Source organism: Eptatretus burgeri, chromosome 9 (assembly GCF_056783735.1).
Source record: "Eptatretus burgeri isolate ZD-2024b chromosome 9, Ebu_testis_v1, whole genome shotgun sequence".
In the NCBI taxonomy this organism is placed as follows: Eukaryota; Metazoa; Chordata; class Myxini; order Myxiniformes; family Myxinidae; genus Eptatretus; species Eptatretus burgeri.
In genome coordinates this window covers 51065370-51084482 of record NC_140969.1, presented here as the reverse complement: position 1 = coordinate 51084482, position 19113 = coordinate 51065370, and the positions used below count along the sequence as shown (strand labels likewise).

The 19113-nt window shown below is 41.7% G+C and overlaps 1 protein-coding gene across 6 annotated transcripts in view; it reads right to left on the bottom strand.

Moving 5' to 3' along the window:
* Positions 1–19113, bottom strand: part of LOC147020118 (regulator of G protein signaling 20-like) — a 195137-nt gene that overhangs the window by 15295 nt on the left and 160729 nt on the right. For all 6 annotated transcript variants that reach the window (XM_085895147.1, XM_085895146.1, XM_085895144.1 and 3 more), the window contains 2 exons: positions 10108–10194; positions 9288–9522 (listed from right to left, as the gene is read on the bottom strand). In XM_085895147.1, coding sequence (XP_085751273.1) covers positions 9288–9522; positions 10108–10194 — 322 coding nt within the window. The remainder of the gene's footprint in view (positions 1–9287; positions 9523–10107; positions 10195–19113) is intronic.

The following is a 19113-nucleotide window of genomic DNA, read 5'->3' as shown; positions in this document are numbered from 1 at the left end:
GCCGAGGGTCGTGTCGGTCCAGGGTGCCTGCCCAGGCACTTCCCATTTGTGCTGATCAATGCCTGCTCCATGATGCATGACACGGCCCGAGCAATCTGGACTGCGCAACACACCTCTGCCTGATTCGCGGAGAGGTGAGGAAATGTCCACTGTCTGTGGGGAACACCAATGGCCGCCAGCGAGGACTGACGGTAAAGTGTTAGGATAAATCCATGCATGTTTCACGCAGTACGCGTGGATCCGCCATGGCCTACGTGGTCAGCACTCACATTCGCCCGATTCTGTTATCGTGTGTGCGGGGCCAACACCGATTTGTGTCAGGATTTGAAGGGAACTATCAGATATAATAATTAGATGGAGGTTTGGAATGAAAAAGGATATAGATACAAGTGTCAGATGGAGAAATGGAGGGAAAAGAGAATGCCGATATAATTAGTCCAGAAATGGATTGAAAAGTATGTGCCGCCCGTATCATGCCCAACGTGGCGTGGTTATCGTTTTACTATTATCGGCCTCTGACGAGATAGCTATTGGCACCAAGCTACGAGTCACGCTCTTGCCGATATTGGGTCATTTGCTTCTGTGTTGTGCAAAACCACATCTGTGCAGCCTCTTTAAGAGATATTTGTTCGTATGCCTTTTCAATGCAACCGGCAATCTCATCCCAGATCATCGGAAGCTCAAGTCGATCATCTCGAGCTGCTGAGCATACTGTATAACTTGCCGCAAAAGTTGGGTTGAGGGATCGCTTGAGGACGGGAGCTCTGCGCTGTGCCGCGCGATGCCGATCGGGTGTCCAAGAGCAGTGCCTGCTGGCCTACGCGAGGAACCAAATTCGGATTTCATTCAGGAATAAGCCGAAAAGCAGAGTAGAAATGAAGCTTGGTGATGTAAGCAAACCTAGCAATGAGATTCCCGCAATGCACGTCCCATTTGACCCACTAGACAAAAGGGAAGGGGCTATCTAAACGTATATTAATGGAATAACTGTCTTGGGACCCCTATATGTTGGATGCCATTGCCTTGGAAGCATGCGGTTCCAAGAACCGCAACACTATATTATATGTGCGCGCGCATGCACACACACACGCAAATAGATACCTTAAATTTATTGATTTCATCTGTATAACGCAGTTTCATTCGGTGATTTGTACTAATATTTGACTATTTCTTTGCAGAAACGAGTTCCTAGGTCTTCCATGACAATTAACTATGCCTCAAACCCAGGGAGCACACAAACTTTCCTATTTTCAGAGGACGAATTGTTGGCCATTTGGAAAGCGGAGTCAGCCAGCGTCAAATAGCTCCGAACCTTGGCATTCCGCTTTCTACGGTCAATCGGCTGATTGTGCAATTCAACAGTGAAGGCAAGGAATCCACAGCTTCCCATTATGGTCGATCTGGGTCCTCAGAAAGATGTATTTGAGCTGTCAAGTGGTCCATTGAGAAAACTCCCCATTGCAAGGCAGCAGATGTTGCAGAGGAGGTCCAAGTTAGCTGAAAAACTGTCATGTGGTACCTTCATCAACTGGGCTACTATGGGAGAGTAGCGAGGAGAAAAACCTCTTCTTAGACCAGGCAACATTCAAAGGAGAAAAAGAAGTGAGCTGACGAGATGGCCAACAGACCTTGGAGTTTTGGAAAACAAAATTTTTCAGATGAGATCACTGCATAATTCGCACAGAACAACCGTCCATCTACCACCAAAACGATTGTTCCCGTGAATGCAAACCATTCAACTAGAAGGCACGTGATGTGATCGGTGGGTAAATCGAAATATGTGGAGTGTGATGAGCACTCCCCTCGTCTCCATTGGACAGTGCTCGTGTCGGACTATATCGAATGGAGATCGGGAGAGTGCTCAACACACTCAACATATTCAATTTATCCGCCGATCACATCAAGTGCCTTCTGGTTGAATGGTTTGCATTGGGGCGAACAATCGGCTGGGTCGCAGACAGATGGTTGCTCTTTGTGAATTAGGCGGTTTTACTGTGAGACATAATCCACGGCGATGCTCACCATTAGACAGGAGGTGCGTTTGATGTTTAAACGACTAATGTGGTCATCATTTGTAAAATATTTATCGGTTTGCCGTCCTGATGATGGCAAATAAGCCTGAAATATGGACAGGCAGATCCGTTTGATGTTTAACTGATGTTGACCACGTAATATTTGTCTTTGACAGAGTCGCCAGGCTGAGACCTCCGTTTTGGAGGTGACGCTTCGGTGTAGGACTGTGTCCAATGGAGGTTGAGTCAGTGCTCGTCACACTGCACGTTTCAATTATATATATATATATATATATATATATATATATATGCAATCTCAATCACTTCACAAAGCTGATGTTCTCACAAATAAACACACGAGCACATGTTTAAGTCATATAATGTACTGCACGTAAGGCATATGAAGTTGTAGAAAGTAAAAGTTAATAAAACAAGTGAAAATGACTTTTGAAATTCCACACTCACTATAATGTGATGTACCACACAAATTAGCTGACCATAGAAGGAGACAATAAGTCCAAATGACACACCCGTCAATAAATGCTGGTTGTAGTTTACATTTCATAATCCTTCCCTCATGAACGATTTACAGCCTCGGTAAACATCCGCTTCAATTCTGCAATTATCTCCCAACACATTTGTTGCAGTACAAGCTCTTGTTGACGCTTTATCAGACAAATGAACGTTTAACCGAGAGCTGGCAATGGAAAACAAACAACTTGGCGAATCTATATATACATCACCTCTGCAGTGAAACAGCAACGATTACAATATCCATTCTTACAATACACAGTCAAATGAGTGGGCAGTTGTGAAACTAACCAGCTGAACAAATGAGTGGCAATTAGGTTTGCTAAAGAGTTGATGCAAATACATAATTATAGCAATTAAATAATATCTACAAGTAGGAGTGATGAACAAGATATTTAAATATGTGTATTGAAAAGTAAAGAGAAGCTTTCAGGAAAAGAAGGCTGTTAAGTTGAAGTTAATTGGTGCAATGGGCCAGCACATCGCAGGTGTCACTTGATGTTGAGAAGGATCAGGTTATAATGAGGAGGAAAATAGATAAGAGTTAGAGGGTCATTTTTTGAATGGAGAGTTTTGGCAGGATGGAAATGAGGAAATAATCTAAAGCATTAATGAGACAAAACACTTAAGCAGCCAGTACAGTACCAAGCAGCAATAAGGCTAAAGGAATTAAAGGTTGGAAGGAGGAAGCATCAACCCAAAATGATGGCGTAGAGGAAAAGCAATTACGTACATTTTAGCTGGCAAATCTGGGGTTGATTGCTGACAAACTATAAACTGTCAGATTGGTGTTTCCCAGGACGGCCGTTGCATCACAAAGTGCACCATCCCTCAGATGTATTAAAGCCGGGTATCCCATCTGCTAGTATTAGTTGATGGACGTGAAATATCTCACGGTGCCTTTTATGTTATGTTAATTTAAGTCATGTTAATGTTAAATTCAAGTCTGTTTGGAGCTGCAGGTAATGGCCAAAAAAAAAACATAAAAATGGAAGCATCAATGTAAAGTCACTTAATAGGGCATTGGGTCATGTGCGGTAAGTACAGCGTGTATGTGCCGAGGCATAGACCTCACCAGCATCTGGAATTCTGTAGGAGGAATACGGAACCATTCTTCCATGAGAAAGGCAATCAACTCACACCTGTTTGATGGAGGTGGAAAATGCTGCCTCAAGAAACCATTTCACAATATCCCATAAATGCTCAATTGTGTTCAGATCTGGTGAATTTGAAGGCCATGACATATGGATAACATCAGTGTCATGTTCATCAAGCATTGGGCCACCACACGTGCTGTGTGGATGGGGGCATTGTCATCCTGAAAGACACCCTGACCGGCAGGAAAGAAATGCTGCAACATAGGGTGATGATCACTCAGTATCATAAGTAGCGATTGGCATTGAACTTGCCTTCTAAAGGAATGACTGCACCCAAATCATGCCAGGAAAATGCACCTACAACATTATTGGAACAACCACCCAACCCTTCATTGTTGGAACGAAGCACTCAAGGTTGTGGAGTTTTCGGTTGGTGCCACACATGCATTTGTCCATTTGTTGAGAACATGGTGAAGAATGATTCATCTGACCACATCACATTTCTCCACTGCTCGGTAATCCATTGCCTGTGCTCTTTGCACCACCAGACTCACAAACATCCATCGTCAGGTGTGATGAGTGGTTTGTGCACTGCAACCCGACCATGGTATCCTGCTTTGTGGACTTCTTGGCAGACCGTTTTTGATGAAACCGACTGCTCATGCCCCAGGTTGGAATTTACAATCAATTGATCTGCAATTGCTCACCTACTTTGCCTTGCACTTCAAATTAATGCATGGATATCACAATCCTGGAGTATGTGCTTTCGCCCACTATTGCCTTTTTCTGATGATGTCTTTCCCTCGGAGTTCCATGCCTACATCACCTTAGACTGTTGCTCGTAAAACATCAGCAAGATGAGCTGTCTTTGCCACTGAAGCCCCTGCGAAACGTACCACAATCACCCCTTTCAAAGTCACTATGGTCTCCTTTTGCAGCCATGCTAGCTCTAATTATAGGCAATCAGGTGTATGCAGTATTTTTTGCAAGATCCCAAGCATGCTGGGATGTTATTTGCCCAATTAACACATGGGCCACAGCTGTGTGGAAGCCATTGCCTTCAATGTACTTGGTGTCCCTCATTTTCCCAGGTGTTTCCATTGTTTTGTCCACTACCTGCACCTTATTAAAGAAAGGATGTTGTATTAAAGAAGGGTGTTTTTTTTAATAAGAACTATAGTACTTTTCCAGAAAGTTCAATGGGAGCCATGACAGTGGATCAATTATAAAATTAATTCGATTGAAAAGTACAGAACAGGGGAGTGTAAAACCAAGGTGGTGAATGTGCTTTGGAGTGTGTACTAGATCACTTTCCAACTTCCTACCCTACAACTTCCCCCACCCTCCCTTAAAGCCTATCCTGTGTGTGTGCATTTATATTACAAGGGGAAAGGCACCATGCCTTTTCCCACCCCACAAAACTTAGTTACCCAGTAGTGTCTGCCTGTAAAGTATTTGGTTATATTCTTCCTTTCCTTGTGGTTTGCATCTTTACCAACATGTGTTGTGTTTTTTGTGGCATTTTGATGTTTATATTTTTTAACGGAGTCTTGTCATAATTGCTTTGCTCACTGCACATTAATATATATATATATATATATATATATATATATATATATATATATATATATATATATATATATATATATATATATATACTTAGAATGGTTTTATTATATAAAATGAATAACAATGATACTTTAGTGGGAGCTGCCCCCTCTCTTGTTCTGAGTGGATCCTTTTATTCCAGCGTTATTATAACTTCTGGAAGCATAGATTGCATGCACACAACTGTGGCTGGACGTATGTTAGAGAATCTGTCGTAAATCATCAAAACAAGAAGTGAAATACTGACAAGAAAGGAGACAAAGTGAGTGAAGGTTTTTTTTATAACAATAGTTAGCACGTAAGCATTGCAGTGTACGCCAGGGCATTGTCATGATGCCAAACTGCTAACCCATTGTTTGCTTGCCCATTTTTCTATGTCATGCTATTTTCATGAGATTTATGCATGCACGCTTTCAATTTCCCCAAATAAACTGATAATGATCTGAATTTACTAGACTTGATGGTGTTCTGGTTAGAGATCCACTCCGAGTCTGGGAGGCCGTTGGTTCAAACCTCGGCTAAGTCATACCAAAGGCTATAAAAAATACCAAAGGTACATGCTGCTTCCTTGCTTGACATTCAGCATTTATCAAAAAAGGTTAAGAGCATGGACAATCCACATAGGTCGGCATCCATGGGGAGGAGAAAATTCCTCTGTATTTGACTCGTTGAACAGTCTTGTGCTGTGTGGCATCTGTTTGGCTGTATGTCAATGTATGTGCAGGTGCCAGATCCACTACGAGCCTTGCATAATGTATAATGAAATAAAAAAATACTCATCTACATGCTTTAAATTTTGAAGTAGTTACACTTTCATTTGATAAAAAATATATTTACAAATTAGCTTTTGCACATCCTCACCCAAATTACCACAGTTCTACTCTTATACAAACAAACACAATTAAACCTCATCTCCACTCGCAAGTAAATGAGAACCTCCCATCACCAAATAAAACATATAACAAAACTGACAAGAATGTGGGTGAAGAATGAAGGAAAAGTGGAAACTTCCATAAATAATATTTTGTATTGAAAGAAAAAAACAAATCATTCTTCCCATAACTTATTGAGGATGTTGGGGCACCATGACAGGTGGCATGTTTGATAGCAGGGAATTTTACAATGGACAGGTCGTTACGCCAGTGCAGAGCCCCCCCCCCAAAAACAAAACAAAACTAGAATGGCACTTGGTAAAACACATACCTCCTCAAGGCTGAACAGTTTACATTTTGTATCCCACTGATAGGCCAGATCTGCATCCAGACCTGAACAAAAAATCCAATTGGCTTGTTCTTGTCACCGACCCAACTCATCGACCACGCTTTGTCAAAATCAGTCCACAACGTTTTGAGATATCGTGCTACATATCGTTTTTGGCCCCATCTCTCAATGGTAAAGATTCACTTAAAAATATATATAAATTCTCGAATCTGGATCTACACCAAAATAGAATAATCTCATCCTTGTCAGACGTCCAACCTGTCCACCAAGTTTCGTCCAAATCCGTCCGTAACTTTTGAAATATCCTGCTCACAGACAGACAGGGGTGAAAACAACCTGTCCACCAGAGGAAACAAAAGGCCCTCTGATTAAAAATAACTGCTATAAATGACAACTAAAAAGCATATTAAAAATAACCAAATGGTAAGATGAAGAGAAATCAACATCCATCAACACAACGAACTACATTTTGAGGCAAAAACCAGGAATTTGCTGATCGATGTAATGTTGCAGCGGACCCCGTCTCATCCGCAAGGACTGATAAATACCATTATGTCCTAAGGACATATCCATGTATATTCTACCCTTCTTGTATCTAATCAAAGGCAGCAAATCTAACAGTACTATATGCCCATGTTGTTATTGCTTGGGCTGGTCTCTCTTGGAGAAACATGTGATGTACATCTCACGAAAAGTCACAATGAATGACATGGCTTGACAGGAGCACACTTACGATCAAGAATGTTGTGAAAAATGAGTCTGCTACCTAATAATGTTGTGACAGAATTAAGAATTGTTTCATATTTGCAATGTTAGTTAAGGAAACTGTCGAGATATTCAAACTATGTTGACAATTGTAGTAAGAACGGTGTGCAACTACCAACTTATAATGGGTCAGAATCAGTCATCATTGGACAATGGTACAGATGGGATTTGTCCATTGTGGCACCATGCTCCCTGAACAAGTTATTGTTTTGGAGCTATGAGCAGCCATGTAAGTGGATCAAGAGTTGATAGACCAGCGTGGTATGCTCGGCATAAAATACGATGACAGAGATATACTGAGAAAGACGATCTCTTTCTACTGTCGTTTTTGTTCTGCTACGTCCTGATCCATTCTGCATTCTAGCTCCTCCACAAGCCTCAACGTTGTATTCAAAAAAAAAAGAATAGAAAGGATATCAACAAAGAGAGGAAGCAGATGCTGCTGAAGTCGCTTTGGGATGATTGCATCACATTGCATCGTGTCATGCTTGGAAGGAAGGTGGGTGAAGAGGCAGGGGGGGGGAACTCTCTCTTCAAAACAAGGATGCTCTGGGAGGCTCAGCATTCATCCTCGGTGGAGCGCATCTCACCTATGTGAAGCACCCTTTGTTGGGGCGTGGTGTTTCTGCAAAGCCTGTGAGCTCTTGTTGGACGATCCATTGTGCTGGAGTAATTCCCAGCAGCAAGGTGGATGTGTTCCCCACATGATTCACGTTAATCTTTTCAGCAACATTTTGTTGCACTGATCTTATCATGTAGTCTTCAAGTGCCACTAGTCAAAATTTCCTTTATTAAATTAGTTGCAACTGACTACTTCTCACGACACCATCAAGTTCATCATCATGAACTCCAAACGTCTCAACATGGCCACACACTGGCACCGCTGTCCTTGTCTCAGCAATCACAGATCATGCTGATGCATTTTAGCTAATTGTTGTTTCGCACATTTGCATAAGTATAGGCTTAACACAATTTAGTTAAAGTGTGTGAATTGTAAATGAATACAGGAGATCCTCGTATAACGCGGCGGATGCGTTCCCGCGAAACGCCATGTTATCCGAAAACGTGTTATAGGGGCAATATTTAACAGGTAAAAATTGGGGTGATGTTCCAAATGGGGAAGATTTCAACCTTTTAAGGTTGAATACCAACATAAAAAACTCAAAAAAAATATAAAGCAGCAAACAATGTATAAATAAAACATATAACAAATAAAAACAATAAAATGAATTACTTTTCAATAAGTGTTGTCATGATTGGGGTGGGATACATTACCAACATTGTGCGGAATCCTGTTTTTCGTAATTATTAAAATACTTTATTTAGTCAAACAAATTTGGAAAGGGGCCACAACTGGCTCCGTGACATGGACTGTGGTTGCTGTTCACCCTGACATGGTCATCTCAGTGTGTTCTAAGGGTGGTCATGACCCCTGAGCATGCAACAATATCATAGATGCAGTTACACTGACCACCCGGTTTGTAAATGAGGAGTCAATATTCTTATGATGTACACAGTGAGCATGTCTGATGTCTGTAAACGATATAAAATGACAAGTCGCTTGTGAGATATCACAAGACATGCATGATAAATTTCCACAAGAGCTATTACAAAACATTTTTCCTGACATTGTAATCTATAACCATAATAGTAGAGTAAAGTAGGTTATCAGTATCTAGTTGGTGAACGTTCAATAACATGTTAACATCTGATCGGACTTCATGTTTACATTGAGCTCAAATTAGGATGAGTGTACAAAGAACAAGTGTACAAACAATACTGACAACGTTTGTACAACAAGGGGTACGTGGATAGGATAATTTGATAACAGTTGAGAGCAAGTGAAAACAATTGAGTGTTATGCATGAGTGTTACAGCATGGCTTTTGAGCGAGACATTAGAAGGGGAATTAGGGAAAGGTAAGAGCAGGTATCCAAACTCAAAAGTGTACATTGTTGAAGAATGAACAGTACAGACAGACGACGACAAAACAGAAAACGTGATCCAATATCATCAACAGATGCACAAAGTAAAAGTTGCGGTGAGTACCCACTTCCTTGGGAGAAAGTATGGAGATGTAATCTTCATATATAATTCTGGCCTTCTCCTCGATGGCCACCTTGCTCACTTCCTCTTTCAGATCCTCACAGGCAAGCCAGAAGAGCAGATTCTCTTCACTATATTCTGAGCGCAGGAACTCTCGAAAGACGTTGCGTCCCGTAGCGCTCCGGATAAGTTTGTCGAAAGACTGTGCCCACGATAGGGCCTCGGTTATCGTGGGCACCACACTGCAAATACATGTACAGTGCTTCAAGGAAATGCCTTAATATTTGTTTTTTAATTGGATCTCAAAAAAAAATATATATATATATATATAAATATATATATATATATATATATATATATATACAAATATATAAATATTTTATATATCACGACCATAATGTACTTGTGATGACATCACAAGAAAACGCTGCTGTAACTTTTTAGAGCAAAGAAGTAAAGAATAATGTTAGGCATTTTAAACTCAAGGGAGCAAGTCATTGAAATTCACTGCCGTGAAGGTTAATGGAAAGACAAAACACTGCTTGTTGCAAAGACAGCAAAGAATAAGATCATGAAAAGAGTGCCGGAGCAACTTAAATGGATGCTTTGTAATTCAGGAAAGCAAATTAGAATACACCAGCATCCTAAACCCCTTGGGCCAAAGATGGTAACTAATTTGCTGTGCCAGCATCTCCAGGGATATAGATGACAATAAACCGTGACCATATAGAGTTTGAAATATGGTGTTTTTGGATGCTTAAAGACATGATTGATGATTACAATCGTGCTGGAGTTCGACGTGGGATTGTGTCAGACAGTTTTCCAACCTGTCATCCCGATTCTGGAGCATCTCCATGTGCTCACACGATGTTTTTCGACGCTTCTTGCTCGAGTCATCATTTCCAACCGTCAAGCTGCAGGAGACATCAACTGAAGACTCTCATTGCATTCCATGTGCTCAATGTCCGATTTTCACATTAACCATTCCTTTCTGCAATGCAATTTTCCTTCTCAATATTCACCAAACTATCATGCAGCATATTGAAAAAAAAAAAAGAAGAAAAAAAGATAGATGTATGCACAAGCATTAGGATTAGGCATTAGCCTGTATTTACTATTGCCATTTGAACACAAGGATCATGATGCCCTGGGATCCCAGGTTAAAAATCCCAATTACTGTGTTGATTTGTTAAATGTCCCCTAATGTCCTTGTCTGGCAAGCTATATGCACAAGCTCCTCAACTATAAGAAAATAAGTTAATCAAAATAAAATAACACAGCAATTTGGTTCCAACAGAGAAGCAAGGTACGTTACAATGACCACCGCTGCATATTTTCTGAGTCCGGGGTTTCACTTCTGTTGTAATCATTTTTGACTAAAACTGCAGGATAGTATAATGCTTGCAGGGTGAAGCATTTAATCCTTCAAATGTTACGCTCTTTGCCCCGTCGGCTTTCATTCATCTGTAGCCATTTTAAAATTACATTGATTTTGAAACAATTAGCTTGGTGGGCTGATGCCATGGCCAAAATGACCAATCGTCTGTGTGGATCAAACAAACACATCACCAGCTTGCATCATTAGATCATTCCTATATTCTAACTGATACAGGTCCTTCTATATATGAATGGAAAGATCAGATGTACTATAAATGGATGAGGTGTGTGTGTTTTGTGGAATTCTATGCGAGCTTTCTGATGTTGAGTGTGATGCACCGAAATGATCGTCATGCTCTCCTGAGTTGAATAGGTTAACTACAAAAGAAAATCGTAAGAATTCCCACGTTTTAAATACACACCATGTAAGGTATATCAAGCAGCATAATAGGTATTTTCATGGCATGGCATTCTAATGACAAAATAAATAACAAAAATAATGATAACATTGTAATAAAGCATATATTAATTAACACTAATAATATTAACAACAATAATAGTAGTCGTATCATTTGGCAATAATAAAAACGAACATATTATCCCCACCCTGGCCCAAGCATATCTGGCCTTGGTGAAAAGGTAAACTAATGCTCAAACAGTACAGCAGGCAGGTGTGCATGCAACAAGGCCTTGACGACCAATGAAAATTTGGTCCATTGGACCAACAGGCCCACTTATCATATCAAATACAGACTTCTCAAACATGCAAAGTGCCGAACAGTATCAATTCATAGCGAGGTGTTACTAAATTGAAGAACAGGCAAATAGCCACAATGCTTATGAATTAGAATAAAACTTCCCACTACATTAATGGCTCGAGCAAACAAAGTAAAAAGGAATTTTGCAATGACAAAAGTAATATTAGGGACAAAGATCTGCGACTCATGGCGGAAGCTGGAGACATTGCATGAAGAATAGTGACATTAGGAGACATCAATTGGCTTTTCCTTGAGTTACAAAGACAATAGGACATGACAGACAAACTAAAGAGTGCAGGGCTTTGATCAGTGGGATCCCATAATTACCAGCCAAGTGCTCATAAGGAATAATGAAACAAAGCAATTAGAGTAAGAGTGAAATCTTGAACCATTATTGCAATTCAATTTGCCGAATCCCAGCCCGTGAAGAGTGCAATTCCTTCGAGACCTTTGTGAAAAAGTGCAGGGACTAAAGATGCAAGTTAATCACCACCAAATAAAATTGTTCACAATCCCAGGTGTTTGTTCCTTCAATAATATGAACGGAATAAACTGCATCAGAGAAAAAAAACTGGTTATAAAACTTTGCACAGTCCTCAGGCTCTGCATGGAGGTTCTGCTCAAGATCAAAGTGTCCTGAATCACTCAATGAGTTGTATTTACAATCATTTCCTGGCAACTATATAGTGATTATAAAAAGGAGACAGAAGTGCAAGGTTCACAGTGGAATTTGCTCATATTGCACCCCATACACATGCAGGATAAAGGCAGGACTGGTAGGCTTGCTTAGAGGTACGCACACTCAGCCTTTGAGCTGTCTAGCTTGGGTTTGAATCTCGACCCAGCTATAAACTGTCACCCTGGTGTTTCACATGCAGGGTGATTGATCAATGAGTTTGCCATCCATCGGAGGGAGGTTAATCGGGAGGACCTGCCTGCCAGTACTCGTCATTGCTGGATGTTAAATAATCCATGGTATTTCTCATGAAAAGAAGGTGAGTTATTGCTGGAACCTTGGACAAATAACAAATTCCTGCCCAAATCACCTTCAGTCAAATGTCAGGCCTGGCCAGTAATAGTAGTAGTAGTAGTAGTAGTAGTAGTAGTAGTATTGTAATTGTGTCTTTTCAAATGTAGCAACACTGCACTACAGACAATACACTGTGCTGTTACAGCTCCTTTCCTAATCAATACTTTCTGGCCCAATATGTAAGAGTACAGCTCATTTAAGCGAATACTCCCAACTCAACCATTTCATTGTTGTGTAAAACAAAGTCATAAAGAGTAAATTCCTGAGATCTCGTTGTTGGTCGCCTCTGTATTCGTACACCTCTCCTCGAATCTTACTCCCTCTCGGTCGCATGCATTCTTCCAAGAACAACCTCCTTGCGCAACTCCAAACATCCAGGCTCACTGCTCACCCACACTACATTGATATTCTCTTCTCCCACTTGTGCAGCCTCCTTCCTTGGTACAATAACCTTGTATGAGGAGGTACAGTACGATTGAGGAACCTTACGGAATCAAACTCTTCCCTATAGAGCTTCAAGTTGGCAACATACCACCACCATAGATCATCCTCAATCTATATGCAGATGATCTTTTCTACCTGTATTGACCCTCTTCTCACCCACTCCTTTTAGTTGCAGGTTGCTAGATTTCCTTCCCTCTTCACTCGATCTTTCATTTTGTTCGTCTCTTTGTCCCACTGCACTGATGACGTCCTCGGCATGACGCTTTCAACCCTCCGTCATTGCGCTCTTCCATGAGCGTCGACTCTGTATACAAATAAACCCCAATTCATTTCAAGCAATCACATACTGTCGATTAAACAATCCCCAAAAACACGAAACAATGGAAAGGGGGGGGGGGGGTAAGAACAAGGAAACCACTTGGATTGGAAATCTATTGCAATATTAAGACAAAAAAACAAAAACAAATGGAAAAAGAGGAAGCGTCAGGTAATAACCAAGGAATTTCCATTGCAGCGTTCTACCTTGAATGGCTGTTTCTCATGACACAGACTTTTTTTTGTATAATGTGAACGTCAGCATTGTTTTACCAACCAGCGTGGAGGCAAATCGTCAACACACACAAGAAACAGAGTTCTGAGCAACCAGGGTCGCCTCCTTTCAGTAAGTTATCTCCTCAACACCTCCCTTTTACGACAAGGCAATATAAACGGTATTTGATCAATCATCCCTCCCTCTTTCAACAAATAGACTAAAAAAAAAAAAATTGGTAATCTGGTTGTAACAGAGTATTTGACAGAAGGAAATTAAAAAGAACAACCATCTTAGGAAAGACACCAATTGCGTACAAGGCAGTGCGGCCCACATCCCCCGATCAAATGAAAAATAAAGTTTCGACAACGTGCAGATGAAATGTATTTCAGTTTACCCGATTCATCATTGAAGGATTTAAAGCCGGTTACTTTCACAGCAAAGAGATGGTAGTCTCCAAAGAGTGAGGATACGATTGACCGTATCCTTACTCGTCGGATCCTCACCGAACGCAGATGAGAGTTTCGGCAGGGGCTGCTTCGAGCTTATGTTGATCTCTGTAAAGCCTTCGATTCAGTGAATCGGGATGCCCTCTGGAGGATTCTTTGTCTTTGTGGGGTGCCACCAAAACTTCTCAATCTGATATCTGAACTATACTCTGGTACTGAGAGTGCTGTTGGATGTGATGGTACCATCTCCAACTCATTTCCAGTTGTTACTGGAGTTTGTCAGGGGTGTGTACTGGCCCCCACACTTTCCAGCACTTGCATGGACTGGATTCTGGGGAGGATGTCAGAGAGATCAAGCTGCAGTGCATCGTTTGGGAATGACAAGATCTCTGACCTTGATTTCGCAGACGATGCGGTCATCTTTGCGGAGGCTCTAGATATCCTTTTGGAGGCCCTTGGGGTGCTGAATGAGGAGTCGGAGCCACTGGGATTATAGGTGTCTTGTGTCAAAACTAAGATCCAGGCTTTCAATGGCATCTTGGATGCTGCTATCTTGTCTGTACCTGTTTGTGGTGATGATATTGAGGTCACAGAGAGATTCACTTACGTTGGCAGTGATATTCATGTCTCCACTGGCTGTGAGCCAGAGGTCAATAGATGTCTGGGTCAGGCCTGGGAAGTCATGGATTCACTGGATCATGGAGCGTGGTGCTGTCGGACAAAAGTCTGAGTCTTCAGGTCCTTGGTGTTTCCAGTCTTGCTCTATAGATGTGAGACTTGGACTCTGACCAGGGATCTGAGACAGAAACTTAATTCCTTTGGTACCAGGTCTCTTCGGAGAATCCTTGACTATCGCTGTTCGGACTTTGTGCCCAACGAGCGGTTGCTGAGAGAGACTTTATGAGATTTATTACTTGCATAGTGCGTGAACATCAGCTGCGGCTGTATGGACATGTGGCTCGTTTTCTTGACATTTTCCTGCTCACCAGATTCTCTCAGCAAGGGAGCCTCGTGAGTGGAGGAGGCCAATGGGCCGAACACGTGCCTTGTGGTTGCAGCAGGTTGATCAGCATCTCAAGGAGATTGGGATGGGCTGGGCATCTGCCTGGGGGATGACCAGACGGAGGCTCCTGGAGTACCGGCAGAAAGTGGACGTAGTGACACGCTGCTCCGGCACATGCTCCCATACCTGACCTGACAGTAGTTGTTTGGGTGTTTACAATAAAAGTATTTAAAAGGTGTTCAAGTAGTTGTAGAATGCTTGGAACTATATCATTACAAGAATGTATGTTTACATTGACTTTAAAAAAAAAGAGAAGAAAATAACAATTGTCAAGTTAACCCTCCCCTTAAATGCTTGTCCATGTGACTGTTTTCAAGATAAGGTTATCTAGTGTTTCATGCAAGGTAATGTTAAAAATTGGACTCAAATCTGTTGCGAGTTGAGAAGGAAACCTAATACACATGGGAATGGTTGGTTTGCAAAGGGGAGAAAAGAGGGAAAATGGTGGGGGTATTGGTGCAACTGAAACAAGCAGCCGATACCCTTGGTCCCCAACTGTCTTTATAAAATACATTATAAGTTAGCATTAAAATAACATCTTGGTGGTTTGTAAGGTTTGCAGTACAGCATGTTAAATCAGTCGTGAATGACAGTTTGAGTCTATGGTTAGATGGAGGTGCTGTGTAATGGACATGTGTACAAGGTAAAGTGTTTATCGCTTAATATATTATCATATAAAGTGGTGTATGATTAAAAGTTATTCATAAGTAGTAATACTTTAAATAAAAATGATAACTAAATAAGTTTGAATAAGGACATTGCATTGCTGTGTTGACTGACTGGACACAACTTTGAGGTTGTGGATCCATTGATGTTGAGTAATCTACTGATGTGAACCTGCGACCGGGGTTGTGGATCTGCCGTTTGGAGAGGTTCTGGGCTGAAAGCATTGAAACCTCAATGAACAATGATGCCCAGCTGATGATCCGGGCAGTTGGAAAATCAGTCAATTACATAAAAGTTAAGGTTATAACTTCATATGTAATAGCTTCTGTAAGTACTTACCAGTACATGATACATATGTTTGTGCGCGCGTGTGTGCATGCGTGCGTGCGTGCGTGCGTGCGTGCGTGCGTGCGTGCGTGCGTGCTTATTTCTGGCTTCCTTCTTGAGACTACGCTGCAGTAGTTGGTCTTTGTTTTGATTGTATGAGGAATAGATCTGTGAATTATGAAATCTTGAATGATTTTTGAAATATTGCCTACACAAGCCAGGTTAGCGAGATTGTTGCCATGGCAACAAAATTCAGCCAATCACAGCCATGATCTAAACAGGCTGAGATAACGTCATGAGGAATAGATACACTACATGGCCAAAAGTATGTGGACACCCCTTCTAATTTGTACATTTGGCTATTTCAGTCACACCCATTGCTGACAGGTGTATAAAATCAAGCACACAGCCATGCAATCTCCACAGACAAACATTGGCAGGAGAAATGGGATGACTGAAGTGCTCAGTGACTTTCAACGTGGCACTGTCATAGGATGCCACCATTCCAGCAAGTCAGTTTGTCAAATTTATGCACTGCTGGAGCTTCCCCGGTCAACTGTAGGTGCTGTTATTATGAAGTGGAAATGTCAAGGAGCAACAACAGCTCAGCCGCCAAGTGGTAGGCCACACAAGCTCACAGAATGGGACCGCCAAGTGCTGAAGCGCGTAGTGAAGAAAAATCGTCTGTTCATCGGTTGCACCACTCACTACCAAGTTCCAAACTGAATCTATAAGCAACATCAGCACAAGCATTGTTTGTCGAAAGCTTCATGAAATGGGTTTCCATGGCTGAGCAGCCGCACACAAGCTTAAGATTACCATGCACAATGCCAAGTGTCGGCTGTAGTGGTGTAAGGCTCACCACCATTGGACTCTGGAGCAGTGGAAACTCGTTCTCTGGAGTGATGAATCATGCTTCACCATCTGGCAGTGCGACGGACAAATGTGGATTTGGCAGACAAGAGAACGCTACCTTTCCGAATGCATAGTGCCAACTGTAAAGTTTGGTGGAAGAGGAATAATGGTCTGGGGCTGTTTATCATGGTTTGGGCTCGGCCCCTTCGTTCCAGTGAAGGAAAATCTTAACGCTACAGCATCCAATGACATTCTCGACAATTATGTGCTTCCAACACTGTGGCAACAGTTTGGGGAAAGCCCTTTCCCGTTTCAGCATGACAATACCTCCGTGCACAAAGTGAGGTCCATACAGAAATAGTTTGTCGACATCGGTGTGAAAAAAAAAAAAAAAACTTGATTGAGCCCTGACCTCAACCCCATGGAACACCTTTTGGATGAATTGGAACACTGACCGAGCCAGACCGAATCACCCAACATTAGTGCCTTCCCTCACTAATGCTCTTGTGGCTGAATGGAAGCAAATCCCCGCAGCAATGTTCCCACATCAAGTGGAAAGCCTTCTCAGAAGAGTGGAGGCTGTTATAGCAGCAAAGTGGGGGATCAACTCCATATTAATGCCCATGATGTTGGAATGAGATGTTGGACGAGCAGGTGTCCACATACTTTTGGCCATGTAGTGTGTCTGCAATATGGCAGCTGAATGTTCAACAGTTTTTGAAATATCACATACACAAAAGTACATGGACGTACAATCGGTCAGTTGGTCGGAGCTCATTTACACGTCTCCCGTCTCCGACCTTGTCGGAGGGGCAGGAGGACAACAAGTGGGTGAGAGGCATGAGCAAAGAACTGGTAGTTCATGGGTTCACAAACTTATAAATAACTAGAAGGGCACTCGGTGGAGTCCATACCTCTGCCAGGTAATGCCTGATCCAGGAGAGAACATATCGGGCCCTATCCATTTTTGAAATATCATGCCGTATATCGTTTTTGACCCTATCTCTCAATGGTGAAGAATCACTTTATAATTTAAATAATTCTCGTATCCAGATCCGGATTCGGATCTTCACCAAATTTGAATCAATTAGTCCTTGCCACACACCCATGTCCAAGTTTCTTCCGGATCCGTCCCCAACTTTTTGAGATATCCTGTACACAAACAAACAGACACATAGACAGAAAGGGGTGAAACATAACCTCCTTCACCTTCGGTTGTGGAGGTAACAAAGGCAAATGACTAACAGCTCACTGTTCATTTAATCTTCACATCGTGAGTGCACGCACACCAGGAGCATCCGTTGTGTCTGAGCAGTTTCTTGAAATGAGGTTACAATCCTACACAGATTACCACTCTAACACAGGATACTCAATTAAAGGTGGGGGAAAATTTGGAATTTATTTTGGATGCCTTCGATAACTAGCCTCCTTCGTGAAACATACTGTGGACTCCAGACCATTTAGAAGATAATGCCAGCAGGCAAGATACTGAGCTCAATGTCCATCTGATGGACACACACACGTTATTGCATCACCATATTTGGGAAACACTAGGGTGACAGTTTATAGCTGGGATGAGATTCAATCCCAGGGTAGACAACTCAAAGGGGAGTGTGCGTACCTCCACGGTTGGCTACCCTGGCAGCCCAATCTTCATATTAGATCAGATCAGATCCCCTACAATCACAAAGCAGACAGAAGACCACCACTTCACATCTTTTTGCCAAAATGTTTTTAACAATTATGCTTAATCACTTCTTCTCTGAGCCCTAATATGCAACACTGCCAAGTAAACTCATTCCTGCATCAATTGCATTGAGAGGTGAGTCCACAGCCTAAAACAGGCATCATTGGTTCGTTTTGGTGAAATTCCTGAGTGGATCTTAAAAAAAGCTAACTGCAGAATTTTCACAGCCTGGTTTGAATGTAATAATGTCCTAGGTCACTGGTAATTGGAATCAAAAAGCAATGCTCTGAAGCGACGTCGCTGGTGCTTCGAGTCTCTTATGGAGAGATACGAGTGTCTGCAAAATCTGATTGAAGCATCATTCGATAAAATCATAGCAGAACATCATATTAATAGACCTAGAGTGTTACTGCAGCTAAAGTGTTGAGAATTTAAAAAAAATTAAAAAAAAAAGAGGTCGCAGAAGGGGCAGAGATGGACTCGAGTCAAAATAAATACAATGTTTGAAGAAAAGCGTGAAGGAAGATGGAAAGTGGTGGACAAGACCAAAAGATGTGTGGTGGCACTCACAAAGAGAGGACACAAGAGTAAAGAACGACAGTTGGTGTCATAAGTGAATGAATATTGGACTGGAATTTAATTACTAAT